Source organism: Struthio camelus, chromosome 5 (assembly GCF_040807025.1).
Source record: "Struthio camelus isolate bStrCam1 chromosome 5, bStrCam1.hap1, whole genome shotgun sequence".
NCBI classification, from domain to species: Eukaryota; Metazoa; Chordata; class Aves; order Struthioniformes; family Struthionidae; genus Struthio; species Struthio camelus.
In genome coordinates this window covers 74,599,608-74,616,612 of record NC_090946.1, presented here as the reverse complement: position 1 = coordinate 74,616,612, position 17,005 = coordinate 74,599,608, and the positions used below count along the sequence as shown (strand labels likewise).

At 39.5% G+C, this 17,005-nt stretch overlaps 1 protein-coding gene across 2 annotated transcripts in view; it reads left to right on the top strand.

The window, feature by feature from the left end:
* The window catches only part of NUDT14 (nudix hydrolase 14), a 63,227-nt gene extending 49,840 nt beyond the window's left edge, over positions 1–13,387 (top strand). For both annotated transcript variants that reach the window (XM_068947301.1, XM_068947303.1), the window contains exon 5: positions 11,417–13,387. In XM_068947301.1, the coding sequence (XP_068803402.1) occupies positions 11,417–11,657 (241 nt within the window). In that variant the 3' untranslated portion in view covers positions 11,658–13,387. The remainder of the gene's footprint in view (positions 1–11,416) is intronic.
* Positions 13,388–17,005: the final 3,618 nt, after the last annotated feature.

Sequence of the window (17,005 nt, the reverse complement as noted above, 5' to 3'; positions counted from 1 at the left end):
ATTAGATCTCTTTGTAGTATCAGGGCAATAAACTATTCAATTTTGTTAATTGGACAGTAATTATTGTAGGGAGTTTGCGGTTTGACTGTGAAGGTTTTAACATGCCATTTATTCCAGGGTCTTAAAAAATCTGCTGAAATAGATGTTAACATGTATTGAAACAGGTTAGGGGTAAGGGGACAACCTGCTATGAAAGAGGAAAAATATAGAATGTCAATCATTACAAAAATCAAGATAAATTTTTCACACAGCTTTAATCCCATTATAACTCCTTCCCACCCTGTAGTAGTATTATTCCATACATATGTATTAATTTTACAGAGAAAGCTGCAGGTTTTTTACTTTCTTTATTTTGCTTTACATCTCTGTTGAACTGGGCCCTGTCATTGGCTTTTAATTTGGGAATTGAATACAAATCCACAGCTGTCAATCCTGGCAAATGTTATTTCCTGCTGGATTAACAAGCAATGCTTCGGGGAGGGGGGGGAGGTGAATCACAGGAGCTGTCTCTTACAACTCCTTGAAACTAGATTAAGGGTTTGTTCTACTGAAAGAAAAAGTGCTTTCTAGGTTTATGAACAGAAGCTATCCATAGCATTTTGTTTGTTATGTGACACTGATGGACTGTAGCATACAAATACATGTGCATGCACACACACACACACACACACACACACACACCCCCCCACACACCCATCTATGTATAAATATTCAGTTTTGGCATGGAATGGATACAGGCGCTTTTTTACCCAAATACTGTATTTAGATGGCTTCCTGTTGGACTTGCTATGTTCTATATTACCAAGTGAATTTGGTTCTAAAGTTTATGGTCTTGCTATTGACTGTGTCGTTGCAGATCTGTCAGGTCCTTGAGTATTTGATGCAAAGAAAGGGGAAATGGTTTGTCTTGCTATGGTTTGCTAAGAACGTTTTTTGTGATAGTAATAGGTTTTCCCAAATCATTTATACCTTGACTGTCATACAATGCATTGACATAAAAGGTGACATTAATGCATATGCAATCTGTTAGTAATTGCAGTACATTATGTAATTCTATTATGATCTGTCATCTCAATGACCCATATAATAATTGCTTTATATTATCTATTGATCCATTCAGTATCAGGTCTGAGAGAAGCCTTAGAAAACAGAAATGGAAGGCATTTTGAGAGGATCTCATCTAGATAACTCCTCTTCCAAAATGAAGGCTCAGGAGGATCTGAAATGTTTCTGATAAATGCATGTCCTGTGCGCTCTCTAAAATCTGTTCATTTTATAACCTCTCCAAGCATTCTGTTTCAAGTGTGTACCTATCTTTACCTTAAGCAAATTTTTTCTCGTATCTTGTCTAAATTTCCTGTTCTTCACTTTTAAGTCCATGACCTATTACCCTGTTCACAGTAGAGATGAAGTACTGCTGTTTACCTGCTACATATTTGTTTGAACATGTGTCTTCTTGGCTTTATTTTTGCCTATGCAAAACTATTTTAGTTGATTCAGGCTTTCTCTTCAGACTATGCTTTCTAGATATCTGATCATTTCTTCTGCTGTCGTCTACCCTTCTCTTCATGTGGTCTGCATCTTTCTTAGAAACATAGTCCCCAAAGTGGAATGCAGTATTTTAGCTGATTTAGCTATCTGGTACTGTACCAGTATCAGATGGAGTGGAAGCATTGTTTCCTTAGTCTTACAGATGATTTTGTGTACATGCTGTAGTATGATGTTTACCTTTTTTACCTTGTTTTTACTTTTTTTGTTGTTGAGTTATGGTATACAATGCCTCCCCGATCTCAAAATTATTTTCAGCAGAACTGCTGCATTGTCATTCCCCTCCTCTCTGCATTCGTGCTGTTTGTTATTCCTGCCTAAAGCAGAAAGATTTGAACTTGTCTTCACTGAATTGCATCTACTTTTCAGACTATTTTGCCAAGTTATTGGGAAGATTTTGACTTCTAATATTGATCTCTAACTTCTTGTAAATATTCTATCCCAGCTTTACCATCTGCAGTCTCTATCTCAACATGCAAATCCTAAAACAAAATGCTGAATTATATTGAATCCAGGATGGTCCCCAGTGGAATCCTGTTTGATGTGTATCTCCAATTTGACCTTGTTACCACCCCACGAATACTGTTGTCATACTAGTTTTGCACCCATTTCATAGTTTCCTTTCTAACTATATCATGTTTTCCTAACTTCTTAATGAAATGAAATACTGGATAGAGTCCAAATCCTTAATAAATTCAAGTGCTATTATTTGTTTTGCGTCCCCTATCCACAAGACCTTTTGTCCTGTTAAAGCTGAAATTAGTTTGACTGCACATTATGTATTGTTGACGTATCTCTGTTAGCTATTGTTCCTTTCTTGATGCAAAGAAGGCCACATGAAAAATGTTTGTATAATTTATAATTATTGAGTTAACACTGTTACATATTTATAGATAAAAACTCAGAGTTGCATGCACATCAAGAAGACTTACATACCAGCAAGGCTTTCTGTGTCAATGCACCCTTCAGTCTGAAAGCAGGAAGTTATCTTGTATTCCTAATAACATCCTTTCTGGAATTGTGGTAATGAGAAGGAAATTATTTGCATTGAATAAAAGCAGGACTTGAGCTAGAGCTGATGGAAGGATATGAAAAGGAGAAGACACATGAAATGTAAAGGGAGAATTGGTTTCAGCTATGAAGGTAAATATGATTCTGTAGCTAATGGATTGAGGAGGAGAGGGCAAAAACAATGTGTAGAGAGAGTTTAGACCGGGGTAAAAATGGAATAGAAGATTCTCAAATAGAAATAAGAAGACGAAATGGAGCAATGCTGCAGAGCAAAAGCATGAAAACATGAAAAACTTGGCAAGTATAGGTTCATCAGTGTGGAGAAGCATACCCTTTAAAAAATCTTGCATTCACTAGCTGAAGCAAGGTACTGTATTATTTAGAGGTACATGGTTCATCTTGTTGGTCCGTTGGAATTCAGATATCAGGTGAATCTAATCATCTAATTCAGGTCCATGGATGGTATAAAGTAGTAATGCTGAAAAAATATCCTAAGGGCAACACTGGAGCACTTAAAAGTCCCAGCAGAGCTGAAACTCTGGAAATGAGGAAAGTACTAGACTGTGTTTAAGCTTAACTTCACTCTGTTGACAAGGAGTAGGTGCCAGTAAAGACTGGAGGTAATCTGAAGATAGCATTTTTTTCCTGATAATAATGGGGCCTGCAGTGGTGGGTTTTTAAGTTTGTTTTTTTTTTTTTTTTGGGGGGGGGGGGCGGAGTGGGGGATATTATGGTTCTCAGTTGCTCAGAAAAGGATAATTACAATACTGCTAATGTATTCTTAAGCTCTGTCAAAGCTCCTGTAACATGATGCTGATCAGCTAGAAGCTGGACACTAAATTAAGGAGGTCCCAGTCTTACCCTGAGTAATCCACAGAGTAACTGAAGTTGAGGAGGAATCAGGAGCCAGGCATTGGGGAATTGACACTAGCTAGGCAAAAGTCTTAGAAACAAGTTGTTCCAGCAACAAGAGGGCAGTGTGGAGTGGCTGAGTGAAGGAGACTGGGACTGGGGGCACATCAGGAGAAAGACAAACATTTAAAGAGTGGCTTGACTGGAGGAGGTCAGAGGCATCAGGTACTGAAGAATAGATATCTGTGCCTATTATGGAATACTGCTACCCAGAAGTTAGGTTTAAATGAGAGTGGTTCGTTTTGCTGTGTAGATGGAGGCAGTAATCATTTTGAAAAAAATCTGTACTGTGTTCACTCTGTGTGGTGAGTTTCCCCTTCTGAGCATAGCTACACAAATTGCTACTTTGGTTTTTAGCGCATGGGTAAGTAACCTGCTACCTGTTTTCTGTTTTGTCATCAGCTGATCTACTTTTGGAGGTTTCATTTTCCATTATGAAAGTTTTGTCTCCCACTGCTGTGTTGAGTTCTAGTCAACTGTATGTATGGCTTCATTCAAAAATGGCATAGATGGTTGGGATGGTAGGTGAGATGTATCTAAAGGAACTATGCAGATCACTAATAAAATGCAGCTGATACTCCAGTAGTATAATCATAAACTGATCCTTCATGAAAATGATTGTTGATGAAACTGTTGATTTTTAACAGCCCTAAAATAAATCTGTGAGGTTCCTCCAGTTTTAGGTTCCTAAATGTGAAATTTTGTAAACGAACAAGTCTTTAGACTTACTCATAAATCAGATATAAACAGTTTTTTTTTTTCTGTTATGGTATCCTAACAGTTTCAGTTTGAATCCTATATAGTATTCAGCAGTATAAGTTAGTTTCTTAGGCTGAAATACTTCCAGCTATCTTCCTTGAGACTTGTTTCTTTACAATAGGGAGGCAGGGAAATATGTTGCTGTTACTAGTAAATATGTAACTATTATCATTGTTATTGCAATTTACACCATTTTCTTGAAATGCTTGGTCTTCTTGAATATTAATAAAAAGATTTGGACTTCAGTAATGCATCGAAGTGTCAGGATAAAGATTACAGTTTGTGATTCAACTTCCTTTCCCCTTGTTCCATCCTGCTTTTCTGTCAGAGGTTGTAATGAAGGGATGAGTACGAATTGGATACAGTAGGAGCTGCAGGTTCTAAGCCCTGCTCTAAAAAAATCAGATGGATTAGTTTAAGGGCCTAACTATTAACACAGGTACTTTAATCTTCCTACATTTGAAATTTTTCCAAAAAATATACAACAAAGAAGAGTATTCATAGAGTTAATAGTGGATGTTGCAATTACTGTGCTATGGCTATTAGCCGCTTTGCAATGAGGTAAAAATGGTTTGTATTCACAGGTTATTATGTAGAAAGAATAATGGCCTTGAAAATGTTGGAGTGCATTATAATTAGAAAGATCACCTGCTAGTACACCTGTTGGATGATGGCATAATATAATATAATTTTATGTTAATTACTTCTGTGCTTTTTTTTCCCTGCACCTGCTGTTTGTAGTGTCAGAACTGTACAAAGGTCCTAAGAAGTGACAATAGGAACTGCATGTCATTGTTCATCAGTTTACATGCTGCATGCCTGAATAGATCTTGATTTCAGCACAAATAGCAGAGATTTCTGTTGCATTTATTTATAAACATGTATTATATATTCACTATATTCCCAAAGCAGCTAGTGATTTGTTTTGTAAATGGATATATTTCATTTAGGAATTTCACATTAACTATGCTGGATTACAATCAAAAACCATATTTCTGTGTTGATATGAGCAGCTAAATGTTGATTGTTTATATATCTTATATTTATTAAATATTAGGAAAAGATGAGAAATTTAACTTTTAATTGCTGTGTATCAGAAATCTGAGTTAAACTTGTGATTGTCTTCTCAGTGATAAGTCAGTTTATATTTGTTTTTCATAAAGCATTCCCCATGTTTCAGCAGAGCAGTAAATTAGAAAATATTCTTTATTTTTTAATAGCATTTTGTCCATTCCTTCAAATTAAAATACTGATTATAATAATATGTTTGCATAGATGAGAATCTAGACATGAGGAGAGAGTTAAACCAATCTTGAGTACATGCTTCGAACGTGACCCTGCTTACAAATGTGCGCGCGCACACACGCACACACACACGCGCGCACACACATATATATTGTTCAAAGCAGAAGCTTGCCATTGCTGAGCATAGGCAGGCACACAAGGTGGACTTAATCTCAGCTGTGGCTTTTAGGCGCTACTAAACAATTATTTTTTAAAAGCAATAAGATTCTGTTACCACTTGTAATCAAAAATATTTATGTATATGTGGCTTTATAATTAGGGATTTAGATATCAAATAGCAAAAAGTCTCATTTTGTCATCCCTGTTGCATGTGCTACATAATTCCTCATACATTTAATAAAAAGGAAGAGTTTTGTGATAACTATTATTGCAGGGCTTCAAAAGCAGATTGGAGTAACTGTCTGCCTCTGATGTTTTCCCTAGTCTAAGAGGGAAGTAGACAGAAAATACACTAAGTAGAACCTTAGTGTAGTAGTCAGTCTGTTCCCACCCCTGGGTGGGAGGGGAAGGGAAGCACTTGGCAATAATCGGCAGAGACTGCATCTCCACTGAGCTATCACCTGCAAATGTATTGCCCGCAGCTTTGAAAGTCATACCACGAACTGATGACAGTATTTGAGTGTTTTATGTAAAATGCGATATAGGAATGCAGCATACGATCTTGTTAGGATGTGTTAAACTTAAGTTACTGTTGTGATGAAAACCCTAACACTTCCATATCCTTACTTTGGCACGTTTACATTCATAGACTTGTTGTCAAAAGTAATAGAGGTTTCTAATTGTCTCTGAAAAAAGGCTAGAAGACTTCTGGTCTTGAAAGACTCTTTTTGTTGAAGTTGCAGGGTCTGTTAGCTTATGCCCTAAAGAGTTGACAAAGAGTATTTGTCAGCCATGTAGCTGTCACTTGAAGCAACTATATACTTCTCAGGAGGAAACTGATCCTCATGATAGAGATGCAGGACATCAGAGCTGTGTTTTCTATAGATCATTTGCATTTGTCCCACAGTGGTGTGTAAGAGTCAAACACTGTGCAGACATATCAAAATATATCTAGAACAATCAGCTAGGTCAAGCCAGGCTTAGCAGGTCTGGATCAGTGTGAGCCGTGACATGCCTGGTTTGGGCAACACGGTGCTAAACCTGTGGAGTGAGACCTGAAACCCTAGCTGTCAGTGTGGGCTGGTGCTGCGAGTTCAGACCCTGCTGGCCCTCGCTCAAATCTAGCCTCTCGTGTGCTAGCAAGGGGAGACACCTTTGTCGGGAAGGTAGTTTTCCCAGGGTGAAACTCATCGCTTCCATTACTGGTGCGCTGACCCCTGTGATTTCCCCAGATGCAAAGCTAATGAATATCGTTGTAATCTGTTAATAAGTGACTCATTTGGGTTCATGGCAAAAGCTCTTTATTTGTACTGTAAAATACTAGGGAAAGGAAAAATATTTCACAGACTGGGTATGGAGGAAGAAGGTAGCAAAAAGAATATATCCATTAATAAAGGCACATCAACAGTCTTTAAACATCATACACAGAAAGTGCAGATATTTGTGCAAAAGGGTGGCAGGTTGTTAGTGACACATAAGCCTGAAAATGTACGGAAAACATAAAGGCAGCCTGTTGCTTCTTTACCAAACCAGCCGCCTTCTCCCTCTTTACTCTCTTCTTCCTCCTGCCCCAGTACCCAAAATCACATCACTAAAAGCTGTACGTATTTTCAAAGGGCGTGTGTTAAAACACTTTATTACTTCAACCAGATGGAGACTCAGAACTGCTTCAAAGCAACAAACCTGCTCACTTGGATTTCTGTAAAAATGAAAGGTACGATGAAAGGTACGGTGACAAACGGAATGTCAGTAGTGTTCGTTTTTTGATGGTTTGCTAAGGACATGCAGAATACAAGAATATCTAAGCCTAAAAAAGTTGCAAAAGACAACAGCAGGCAATATTGGAGAATATTGGAAAATTTAGTAAACGGCATTCATCATGGATCCATGTGAAAACGATGAACTAACAAAATAAACCAGAGCATTTAGACAAAGAATTATCACATAAAAAAGATATACGAAATAGATCCATTTTATGAAGTAAAGTACATTCCTCTCTCTGTCAACCTCTTACTGAAACCATTGTAATCGACTTGCAGTAACACAGTAAAACCAGTCAATATATATATAAATAATGTAACATAATAGTCTCCAAAGTCAGCCATCTAAATAGCAAGGGGATTATAGGTAATCTTAGAAATATTAAATGTGCTGTTTTGGAGTGGGAAAAGTAAACGAGAATAACATGAAAATTAGTAGCTGTACCCTTTGATCTTACTTAATGCTAGTTTGGAAGTTTTTACTAGTTTTTAATGAACAACCGACAGCAAAGTTACACCAGAAAAAGATAAGTTAAATAATCAAATAAGAAAGAATGAACAAAATGAACATGTGGCCATATCCAGCCTCAAATACGTATTGTTGCAAATTTTCCATTGATTTCTGTGACAAATTACATACCAGTATATGTAGAGGAATGCTGCTTAAACTGGGGGCAACTTTGGGCAACGTAACAAAGGAAAGCTATGGTTGTCCAGCACTTTTGTCTTTTCAAGTGTATTGATCATCCACTCTTGATGTATTGAATTCAGAAGGAAACAAGTACTGATTTAGTGGAAATATGCTATGAGTAAATAATATAATGAAATAATAGCGTACTGAAATTGCTGTATTCTTTTTGAGCTACAGTGGCAAGAAACTGAATCTCTTATGGTGCAGCACCTCAGGAAGCAATTTTCTTTTACTCACAAGAAAAGATGCATGGAGAGTGGACTCATGTGATTTCCACAGCTGCAGCTATTTCATAAGTAAAAGGACATGAGTGGTATAGGAGGAGATTATGCTGTAGATTATCAAGCTCAAAAGGTTTTATAGGAGGGCTTTTAAAATAAAGATTATATGTTTTTTGTTTATAACCTTTAGATAATATCAAGGTGACATGTATAGTGAATTTCAGAGCACTTTTATTCTCCAACTATAGCTCTGTACCAGTTAAATTACTGTGAGAAGCAGATCAGAAAGCAAAGGAATGCATTCTGCAACTCAGCTGATCGATTTTTCTTTTTGTTATTTCTTGGGCGACATTCAGTACGAAACAAACTTCCAGGATTGTTAGTAAAAACTAAAAATCCTTTACACCGATTGCAAGAGGTGGAGCACACAAGAGGAAACTGAGATTGGACACTAATCAGAAATGACATAGTATTAAATATATTATGAATAGTGCTGTGTTTTTTCATGGTGCCTATGGAGGTTAACAAGCTGCATTTTCTGTCTTGAAGATTTTACAGTCTAGATTAATGTTTGGTTTTATTTCTTATTAATTAAAAAAAAAAAAAACCCTGAATGCCAGCTGTCCTATTCTTTTGTAATTGCTAAAAATGCAACAATCAAAGAACAAGTATTACTATAGATAGAGAAAAACAGATCTGGATCTCTAGTTGATAAGGCAAAATAAAACTGTTTCTGCCTCCTCAAACAAGAAAAGAAGAAGGAAAAGGGGAAACAAAAAATGAACAAATAAGGTACTGTCCCATCATGAACTCTTTCTCTCAGTAAGGTTCTTTCCAGTGGACACAACTAGGATAGCGAGGAGTTGGTAGCGTATGGGTCAGTGGTCAGTGACAGCGAGCAAGGTGAATAAGCTGGGGGCAGGTTATTCACTGAGTGACTAGGGCTTAAATGGCCAGCAGTGTTTGCTCTTAACCAGTATTTCATTTCCCATGTCGTTTTTTTTTTTAACGTTATACATTATTACTTGATGATACTGAGAAAATATAGTATATTTAAACACCAAGGGAATATGGTAAAGTGTGCCATCATCCTCACAGAAGGAAGAGCACTGATAGCACATTAGCATTAAAAGATGGCATTCCAACTTTTGAGAGCTGGTTGCTGATAGCAACTTGATGAAAAATGTCTCTACCTTACTTTTATAATGAGATTAGAATGATTAAGTCAGCATGGTGGGCCCAGTGTGCAACTCCTACTGCTTTCAAATACTATATTTGTGTTGTGTTGTCTCCTGGTTGGATCTTCAGTTGTGGTGAGATGAGTGGCAGCATGCCTGATGAAGAGCGTTGTTCTTCCAGGCAGCTTCCCATTAGAGAAGGAAAAAGGGAGTGTGGCACAGGGGAGTCCTGAGAAGGCATTTGATCTGGTGCCAGTGGCACATATAGTCTGTGGATGACTATCTATCTGCTCTGAATGGCTCTTTTACTGACAAACCTTCTCTGACGGTCGCCATAATAGGATACAAATCCTAAGGACAGTGGCTGTCAAAAACAGGAGAGTAAATACTAAATCAGTTTGACTGAGAAAGGAGGTCACGTGCTTTGGTGAGAGTGGAAGAGAAAGGGAAAACTGTTAGTCTAGTCTCTTGCTGCATGCCAATAGGTCACGTTTTGTTGGTAAAAGCATGTATGAAAAAGTAGTACAGACACTGAAATTTAGTGATGAGCACAGAATGAAGGAAATTGCATAGCCTTAATTATAAGCTCTTGGAAGTGCCAGACAAAGGTGCATAAGTTTCTCTAGCACTTTTCTTACAGATACAGGAATGATCGCAGGGGAGTGAAATGACCTGCCCAAAGTCACAGAACATATCAGTAGTATTTTTCGGAAAAGAATTCACTTGTTCACTCCCTATTCTGCGTTTAAAAAAGAGCGTATGTTGAAATAGAAAAGCAGCTTCCATAACCGGTATTAGTTGCCCAACCAAAATAACGTCAGACGTTCTTTAAAAATTGAGGGACAAAGGATGAATGGCATGTGAATAAGGTGTGATTTATGTTGCAGTAACTGAGAGAGTTATCTAGTGATAGGGTAAGCATGAATATATACCTTAAGATCCTAATGATGCTACAAATCTTAGAATCCTATGTATGTATAATAATATAGAGACTAATTTTTCAGCTTTCCTGATACATAGCTTCAGTGAACTTTGGATCAGGCTTCACTCAATATGAAAAGCCACTTGTAATTATGTGAAAAAAGGAAGTTGCTATTGCAATGTGAATGTTTTCTTAGAAGGACTGAGTGGATTATGTACTTATCCCTTATTTTAAAATATCTAAATGAAATAGTTCTAAGGAAATAGAGGATTAACAAATAAGTACAATACGCAGCAAGCAGTCTAGCTGAAGAAAGGCTACGTAATTTAAAATATCCTCAGCTAAATCCACTGTAGCAAATCTAGCTGGGAGACTGAATTACTTCAGATACGTGTGTGCTTAGAGTGGTCCATTTGGGTCAAGGCTAAAGTTCAGGAAGGATAGAGAAAGACTCTCAGGCTGCCTTTCTATTCTCGGACCTATACAGTCCATGACTCCAGCTGTGAATGGACGTAATCCTCTTAAGAATCAAAAATCTAAATATTTGTGTAAAAACGAGCAAGCAAAAGCAGGATACAAATACACAGTGGAGTTTCATTTTGTTGTTTGCAGATCTCTGTAGATCATGATGTGATCTGGATCTCATTGAGATCAGCTGGAAAAGTGTCTGTTGACTTCAGTATACACAGAACTGTTCACCAGTTCAAAGACTATTATTTTTACCTCCTCTCAAACTAACATTTTTCCAGAGCTGCAGAATATATCTGAAGATGGATCCATTTCAAATGGAAGTGTCTTCAAAAGATGTTGATATTTCTGCATGAAAGTTGTGATCAGTTTCTGTGTTAACAAAATTGCATTTATAGGTTCTGAACCTATAAATTAACAGGGTAATGGCATATATTTTGGCATTCTATAGGGGACAAAAGTTGAGGATCCAAGTTTGCATTCCTAGTTCCTTGCTGACTTCTTTTTATCTAAAACAAAGTTTTCTCTCTACTTTTTTCCAGATCTGGAGTTGGTGTGACAGGTTCTAGGCACACCTTATTTTATGCAGAAGTAACAGACCAGATGAAAACCGGTGAAGGAGGTGGCCAGTCTGAAGAAGGAGAGCTGATAGAAGCTGTAGAAATACCTTTAGAAGACTCCATGAAGTTTGCTTTTGATGAGAATCTCCCAAAGACACCAGGTGTCATTTTTGGCTTTGTGTGGTTCCAAAACAACATAGCACCTAAGCTACCAAAACAATAAAATCAAAGCACCGTAATTTTGAGGAAAGCTTTCCCACTCGTTCTATGTGTACAGAAAACTGCACTGCAAGTCTGCCTGCGTTAATCAACCCAAATTATCACAAACGAAATCTTTCCAAATCTTTGAAGCGAAATTAGAAATAAAATCCTGACGGGATTTGTCTCTGGGAGGCAGATGTTTCCCACACAAAACCTAAGTAAATGTGTCCAGTGTTAGAAGCGCCCCTTTTTGTGGCACTGCTCTACCACTTTTCTGCAGAGATGCTCAGAGCCTCAGTGCAGCTGCTACACAGGCCTGTCCCTATGGTCTATAGATACTGGCAGCTGCTTATTCCCTTTAGTTCTCATAGCTGAGGGCTTTTATGGTTGGTTGGTTGGTTGGTTTTTGGCTTGGGGTTCTTTTTTGGCCAGCAGACCTTAATAGTCAGATATCCTAACTATGTACCTGCATTCTGCACAGCTTTCAGGAATGAGCTTTCTCTGTCATGCATAGCTCCTATACAGAAAATGTTTGCATTTTTGAACATGCAGACCTTTATTTCATAAGCAGACAGAAACACATTTGTAAACTGTTCTGCTAATATGTCATTCTGACAATAGAGCAGCTCTAAGAGTATGTATTAGAGCGTATTCCTGCTGTAGTGCCGAGCAGCAGTGATGGGGATACAGGGACGAAGCATGGGGACTACCACTGGAACACATACGTTTCTGTTTTCTGGATAATCCTTGATTAATTAAATCAAACTGTCCTCTAGAGCGGGACTTGAGAGGCCAAAATTCTTTTCATTTGATTAGGAGATGACTGGTAGAAGTCCTTTCTTTGAGGTGTTGTGCATCTCAGTTTCTTTACTGCTAAAATGAAAAGAATAGGACTTGCTCCTCAGGTAAAGCTTTTTGAAATCTAGTGATCAGAAGATTTATTGAGAGGTTTTATTGTCATTTGTGCAGTTTACATTGAAGCCTATGCAGCCTGCACAGATGTACTGAGCAACACAGTTTGAGTCAGTAAGTAGTCTAATTAGAACGTATATTTTATATTCTATTGACATAGTTCGGATGTAGACTGTCATATGAAACTGTTAATAGCATGAATGAGAGAGAATCAAGTCTGGCAATTTAGTTATGTGCTTGTTCATGTTATTCACTCAGTTAATATTAATTAACATGACTACATTATATATGTTTGTAGGACTACTGAAGTACTATGTATTTTCAGGAGACAAGTACTGGGAATGTGCAACCTTTCACATAGCAACTGAAATAAATTTAGCACAAATCAGCTGGAAGTAATTGTATCCAGTGGCTGATTTGAAATTGCGGCAGTTTGAAATACATGTATAAATTTTAAAAAAGGCCTTTAAAACTGGCACTTGCTGTTATCCTACTGACAGTTATGGAGGAAAACTCATTGGAAAGTCATTGGAGAAAGAGCAGTCTCAGTCCATGGGAGTCGGACAGCTTTTATGAAAGTTCAGACACATTTGCGTTGAACTGTGCCTGGTCTGTGGATGAGTCAAGGGCTGAGTTATCATGAAACGAAAATTAATTTTGTCTGTCTTGTGTATTTACATTGGAAGGTATTTTAGGGCTGGGTCTGAGCTCCTGTGCATCTTTCCAGTGTCTCACACAATGTGTCCTGATTGCTGTTGAGGCCTTTAAGGTCCTTGAATGTAATAGGTCCTTATGAATAATAAATAATGAATATGAATAATAAATAATGTACGTATGGTACAGGCATTAATGTCTTTTATTCCAGGTTGTAGTTGCCAAAGTATCTATTTGATTCCATCAAAGTTATTACACAATACCTTTTGATCTGTTCAGTGTCAGGCTAATGAGTGTGTGTGTATATAGTCAAAAGCTTTTCTGCTGCTTAATGCGGTAATTTGAGGGGAAGAAAAGAAACTTTCTAAAATGGCACTTCTTTGTTGATACTCTTCGTTCCAAAATTACAAATGGACAAAATGTCTCCATTTCTAATTAGGTTCTCTGTGTGATGCTGAGAGTTTTCCCCTGGTCAGATGTTGTCTCCCCCACTGGAACCGTAATCTGAAATCAGTACTTCACAACATATACATTCACATTGCACTTATTAAGACTTTGACACAGCTAGGTGGGTGACAGGCATTCAGGGTGTGATTCATCTGACTAAATATGCCTTTCAAAGATTAGTCTGTCTAGAAGTGCTTTTTGAATCTTGGTACCTGCATTTAGTTAGGACTCATCAGACCACCACTGGAGGAGACAGGTCAGCCAGCGCTGCATTGGCTATGCCACAACGCACCAGCAGCCTTTGTCTTGAACAGCAGGCTGCCTGGCCGTCACAGGGAGAGCGCGTTGTCACACCCAGCCCGTGGCTGCAAAATCACTGTGCAAATCACACACTCGGTGCCAGCAAGTCCTGCCCTGGCTGCATGTCTTCCTCTGAGCTGGACAGTTTGAAAATGCAGATAACTGTCACCCATGCCAAGGCACTGTGCCTGTCCCTCTGTAATGTACTGTCCCTTCCCAGGAGGAGGTGCGTTTAGGGGGGAAGGGCCAAGGGCAGTGCCAGACTCACCAAAATCTGACCCAAACTGCTTCATATTCAGTGTCTCAAACAGTCCAACTTGAGCTGTAGGTTTCTGCTAGTCAGCTCTGCCATCACACTGTTGTCTGCAACTTCTAACAAACCGTGGATGACCCTCAAACATTTCCTCCACCGCACCATAACACGTTTTTGTGGGTCTCGTGCACTAGCATCAGCTAGTTCTTCCTTCTCTGGCTTTGCCCCTGCCCCAGCGCTGTGGCCTGAGTAACTATTTTTGATGCATTTTGTGCTTCTCTTCTGAACCATCAGGACAGCCATGTGAGCTGGGCAGATCTTTGGCATTTCTGCACAAACTAAAAGACTTTGTATGACAATTTGCAGACACCTGCAAAAAACCCGGGAACTGCGGTGGCTCTGAAGCCTTTATCCTCCAAGGGAAACTACACCCAGGTCTGCCTTCCACCAGCCATTTCTCTAGCAACTACATGTCTACATGTGGACAAGCCCTGCAGAAAAGCTTTTGTGAGTAAGAATTTGTGGCATTAGATCTGTTTGTGACACAGAAGAGCATCTAAAGTCAGGTCTTTGGTTCTCAGGGCCAGTCTCCTTGATGTTCATTCTCTGATCACAGCCTTTCTACTTCCTAGGATATTGAGATCTCCGAGTAAGGATATGGGACTTGAAAATAGGGAGTCAGGGACCATTACCCTAAGATCAAGCCTGATAATGTTCTTATCCATGGGAGCAAGAAACCCTCAGTGCTAATGTGGCCCATCTCCCTGCCTCAGGACATCTGAATAAATAATGATTTATTCCACACAATTTTAGATATTTCCACATTCTGACATTTCCACTTAGAGCAAAAACCAGTGACAGACCAGATGTCCATCTAGCCCTGTACCCTGTCTCCACCCATGGACATTACCAGGTGCTCAGGGAAGATTAAGAACTGAGTGAATGAGCAGTGATACGTTTCCTAATACTCTCTCATGCGGCAGCTATTTTCAGCTCAGGATATTTGTAATTCTCAAACAAACAGAATCAAAAGAGTTTTGGGTTTCGTTTCAGAATCTGGGAATTTTCCACGTAAGTGGCAATGATGTAATATAATAAAAGGACATAAAACAATGTTGTATCGGGTATTTTGCTTTTCAATATTAAAAATAAAAGTGTCTTCATCCTTTTTCTTCTTAGCTGTTAATTCCTATGGTGATTTTTATAAGTAATTAGGAATGTTTGAAAATGTGGGGGAAAGCGTTTGAACTGTTTCAAACAGTAGGTGATTCATATTTGTAAAGATATAACCTGAGCAATTCAGATACCACTTCTTTCATCAGGGCTCTTTTCAAAGATTGTGATTAGAACAAACCTGAAATACATCTGCCAAGTCCAGGCAGGAAAAGGTGCTGCTACTGGAACCTTTCAATCACATCTGCATTTTAGACGCATCCTTTTCACATGCTACAACACATATGTCCATGGAGAGCAAACATTTCAGAAAAAAATAGCGTCCCCCTTTGCTTGTAATGAATATTGACTGCAGCATACAAAATTCTCATCTGGTCTTTCCAGCCATCCCCATGCGATCTGTGTCTTTTGTCTGAGGTCCGCTGATTAGTCCATATTTTTAAAAACAACCCTTACCATCTCTCTAGTCTTATGATACATCTTTGAGATACAGTGATAGGCCAAAGAAAATTTAAAGAGAGCAAGAAATGAGAAAAAAAACTTGAATGTCACGTAATTGTCAGGTTTGCTATTAGATGGCAGAAGACATGTCACCAACACGTTGCAAGTACCTGGACCTCGTTTATTATTGTTGTTTATCGTCCTATTTATAAAATATCCAGAGGCCCTAAGCTACTCTCAAATCTGGTGGCATTAGTCACTAAACAGTGATATCATGAAAAAGCCTTCTCTAAAAGGCTGATGTTTTAATAGGCTCAGACATGTCGGTGCCAGGATGGGGATGGACGAGGTGCTGTGCCACCGCTGAACAACGTGATTGCGCCCTGGAGATCTCCGGGGCTGCAACTGCCTGGGCTCAGCGTGGTGCGAGCCTGACTGTGCTGAGCAACGCCGTTTTGCATGCGGCAAATAGCAAAAAAAAAAAAAAAAAAAAAAAAAAACCCTCTATTTTTCTCGCTGGTGTCCATCAGCATGTAGCTCTGGGTGTCGCAATGTAAACGCAGGCTGTGTTTAACCCTGTTCCCCTGGAGCTGTAAAGAGCGGCTTGGAAAACTCGAGCAGATTTTCCTATTACTTAACGCCCCCGAAAATGAAACGGAGGCGGCACCATCCCGCCGGCCCCGGTCCTGCCCTGCCGGGCATCGCCGCCCCTCGAGACGGGGCCGTTGCTGCCCGAATCCGCAGCCGCTCCGCCTGCTGGTGCCAGGGCGGCCAAGGGCTTCGAGGGCCGGCATCGCTGATAGGGTTCCCGATTCCCCTGGCGTACGGAGGCGGTGTTGGACAAAACGTGCCTCCGCCGCCTCCCCCCCGCGCGAAGGAGGCGGCGCCGGCCCCTCCGCTCGCGCGGCGGTGTGTTTGTGGGGACGTGGTGTTTGTTTAGCACTCCTGCTCGTGCGGTAATCAGTGAAATAACCGGACAAGTCACAATCAAGCACTCGAAAGTGCTAGAAACAATTTAAGAAATGTCCTTGGGACAAATGGCAGGCGCTGTGCAAACAGCTCCCCGGGATTTCTGCGAGGGGCCCTGGCTGCCCCGGCCCACCTGACCCCGCAGGAATGCGCCCGCCGCGAGCCACGAGCCGCGGGCCGGGAGCGGGGCTCCTTCCCAACGCCCGCGGCCGCTCTAACGG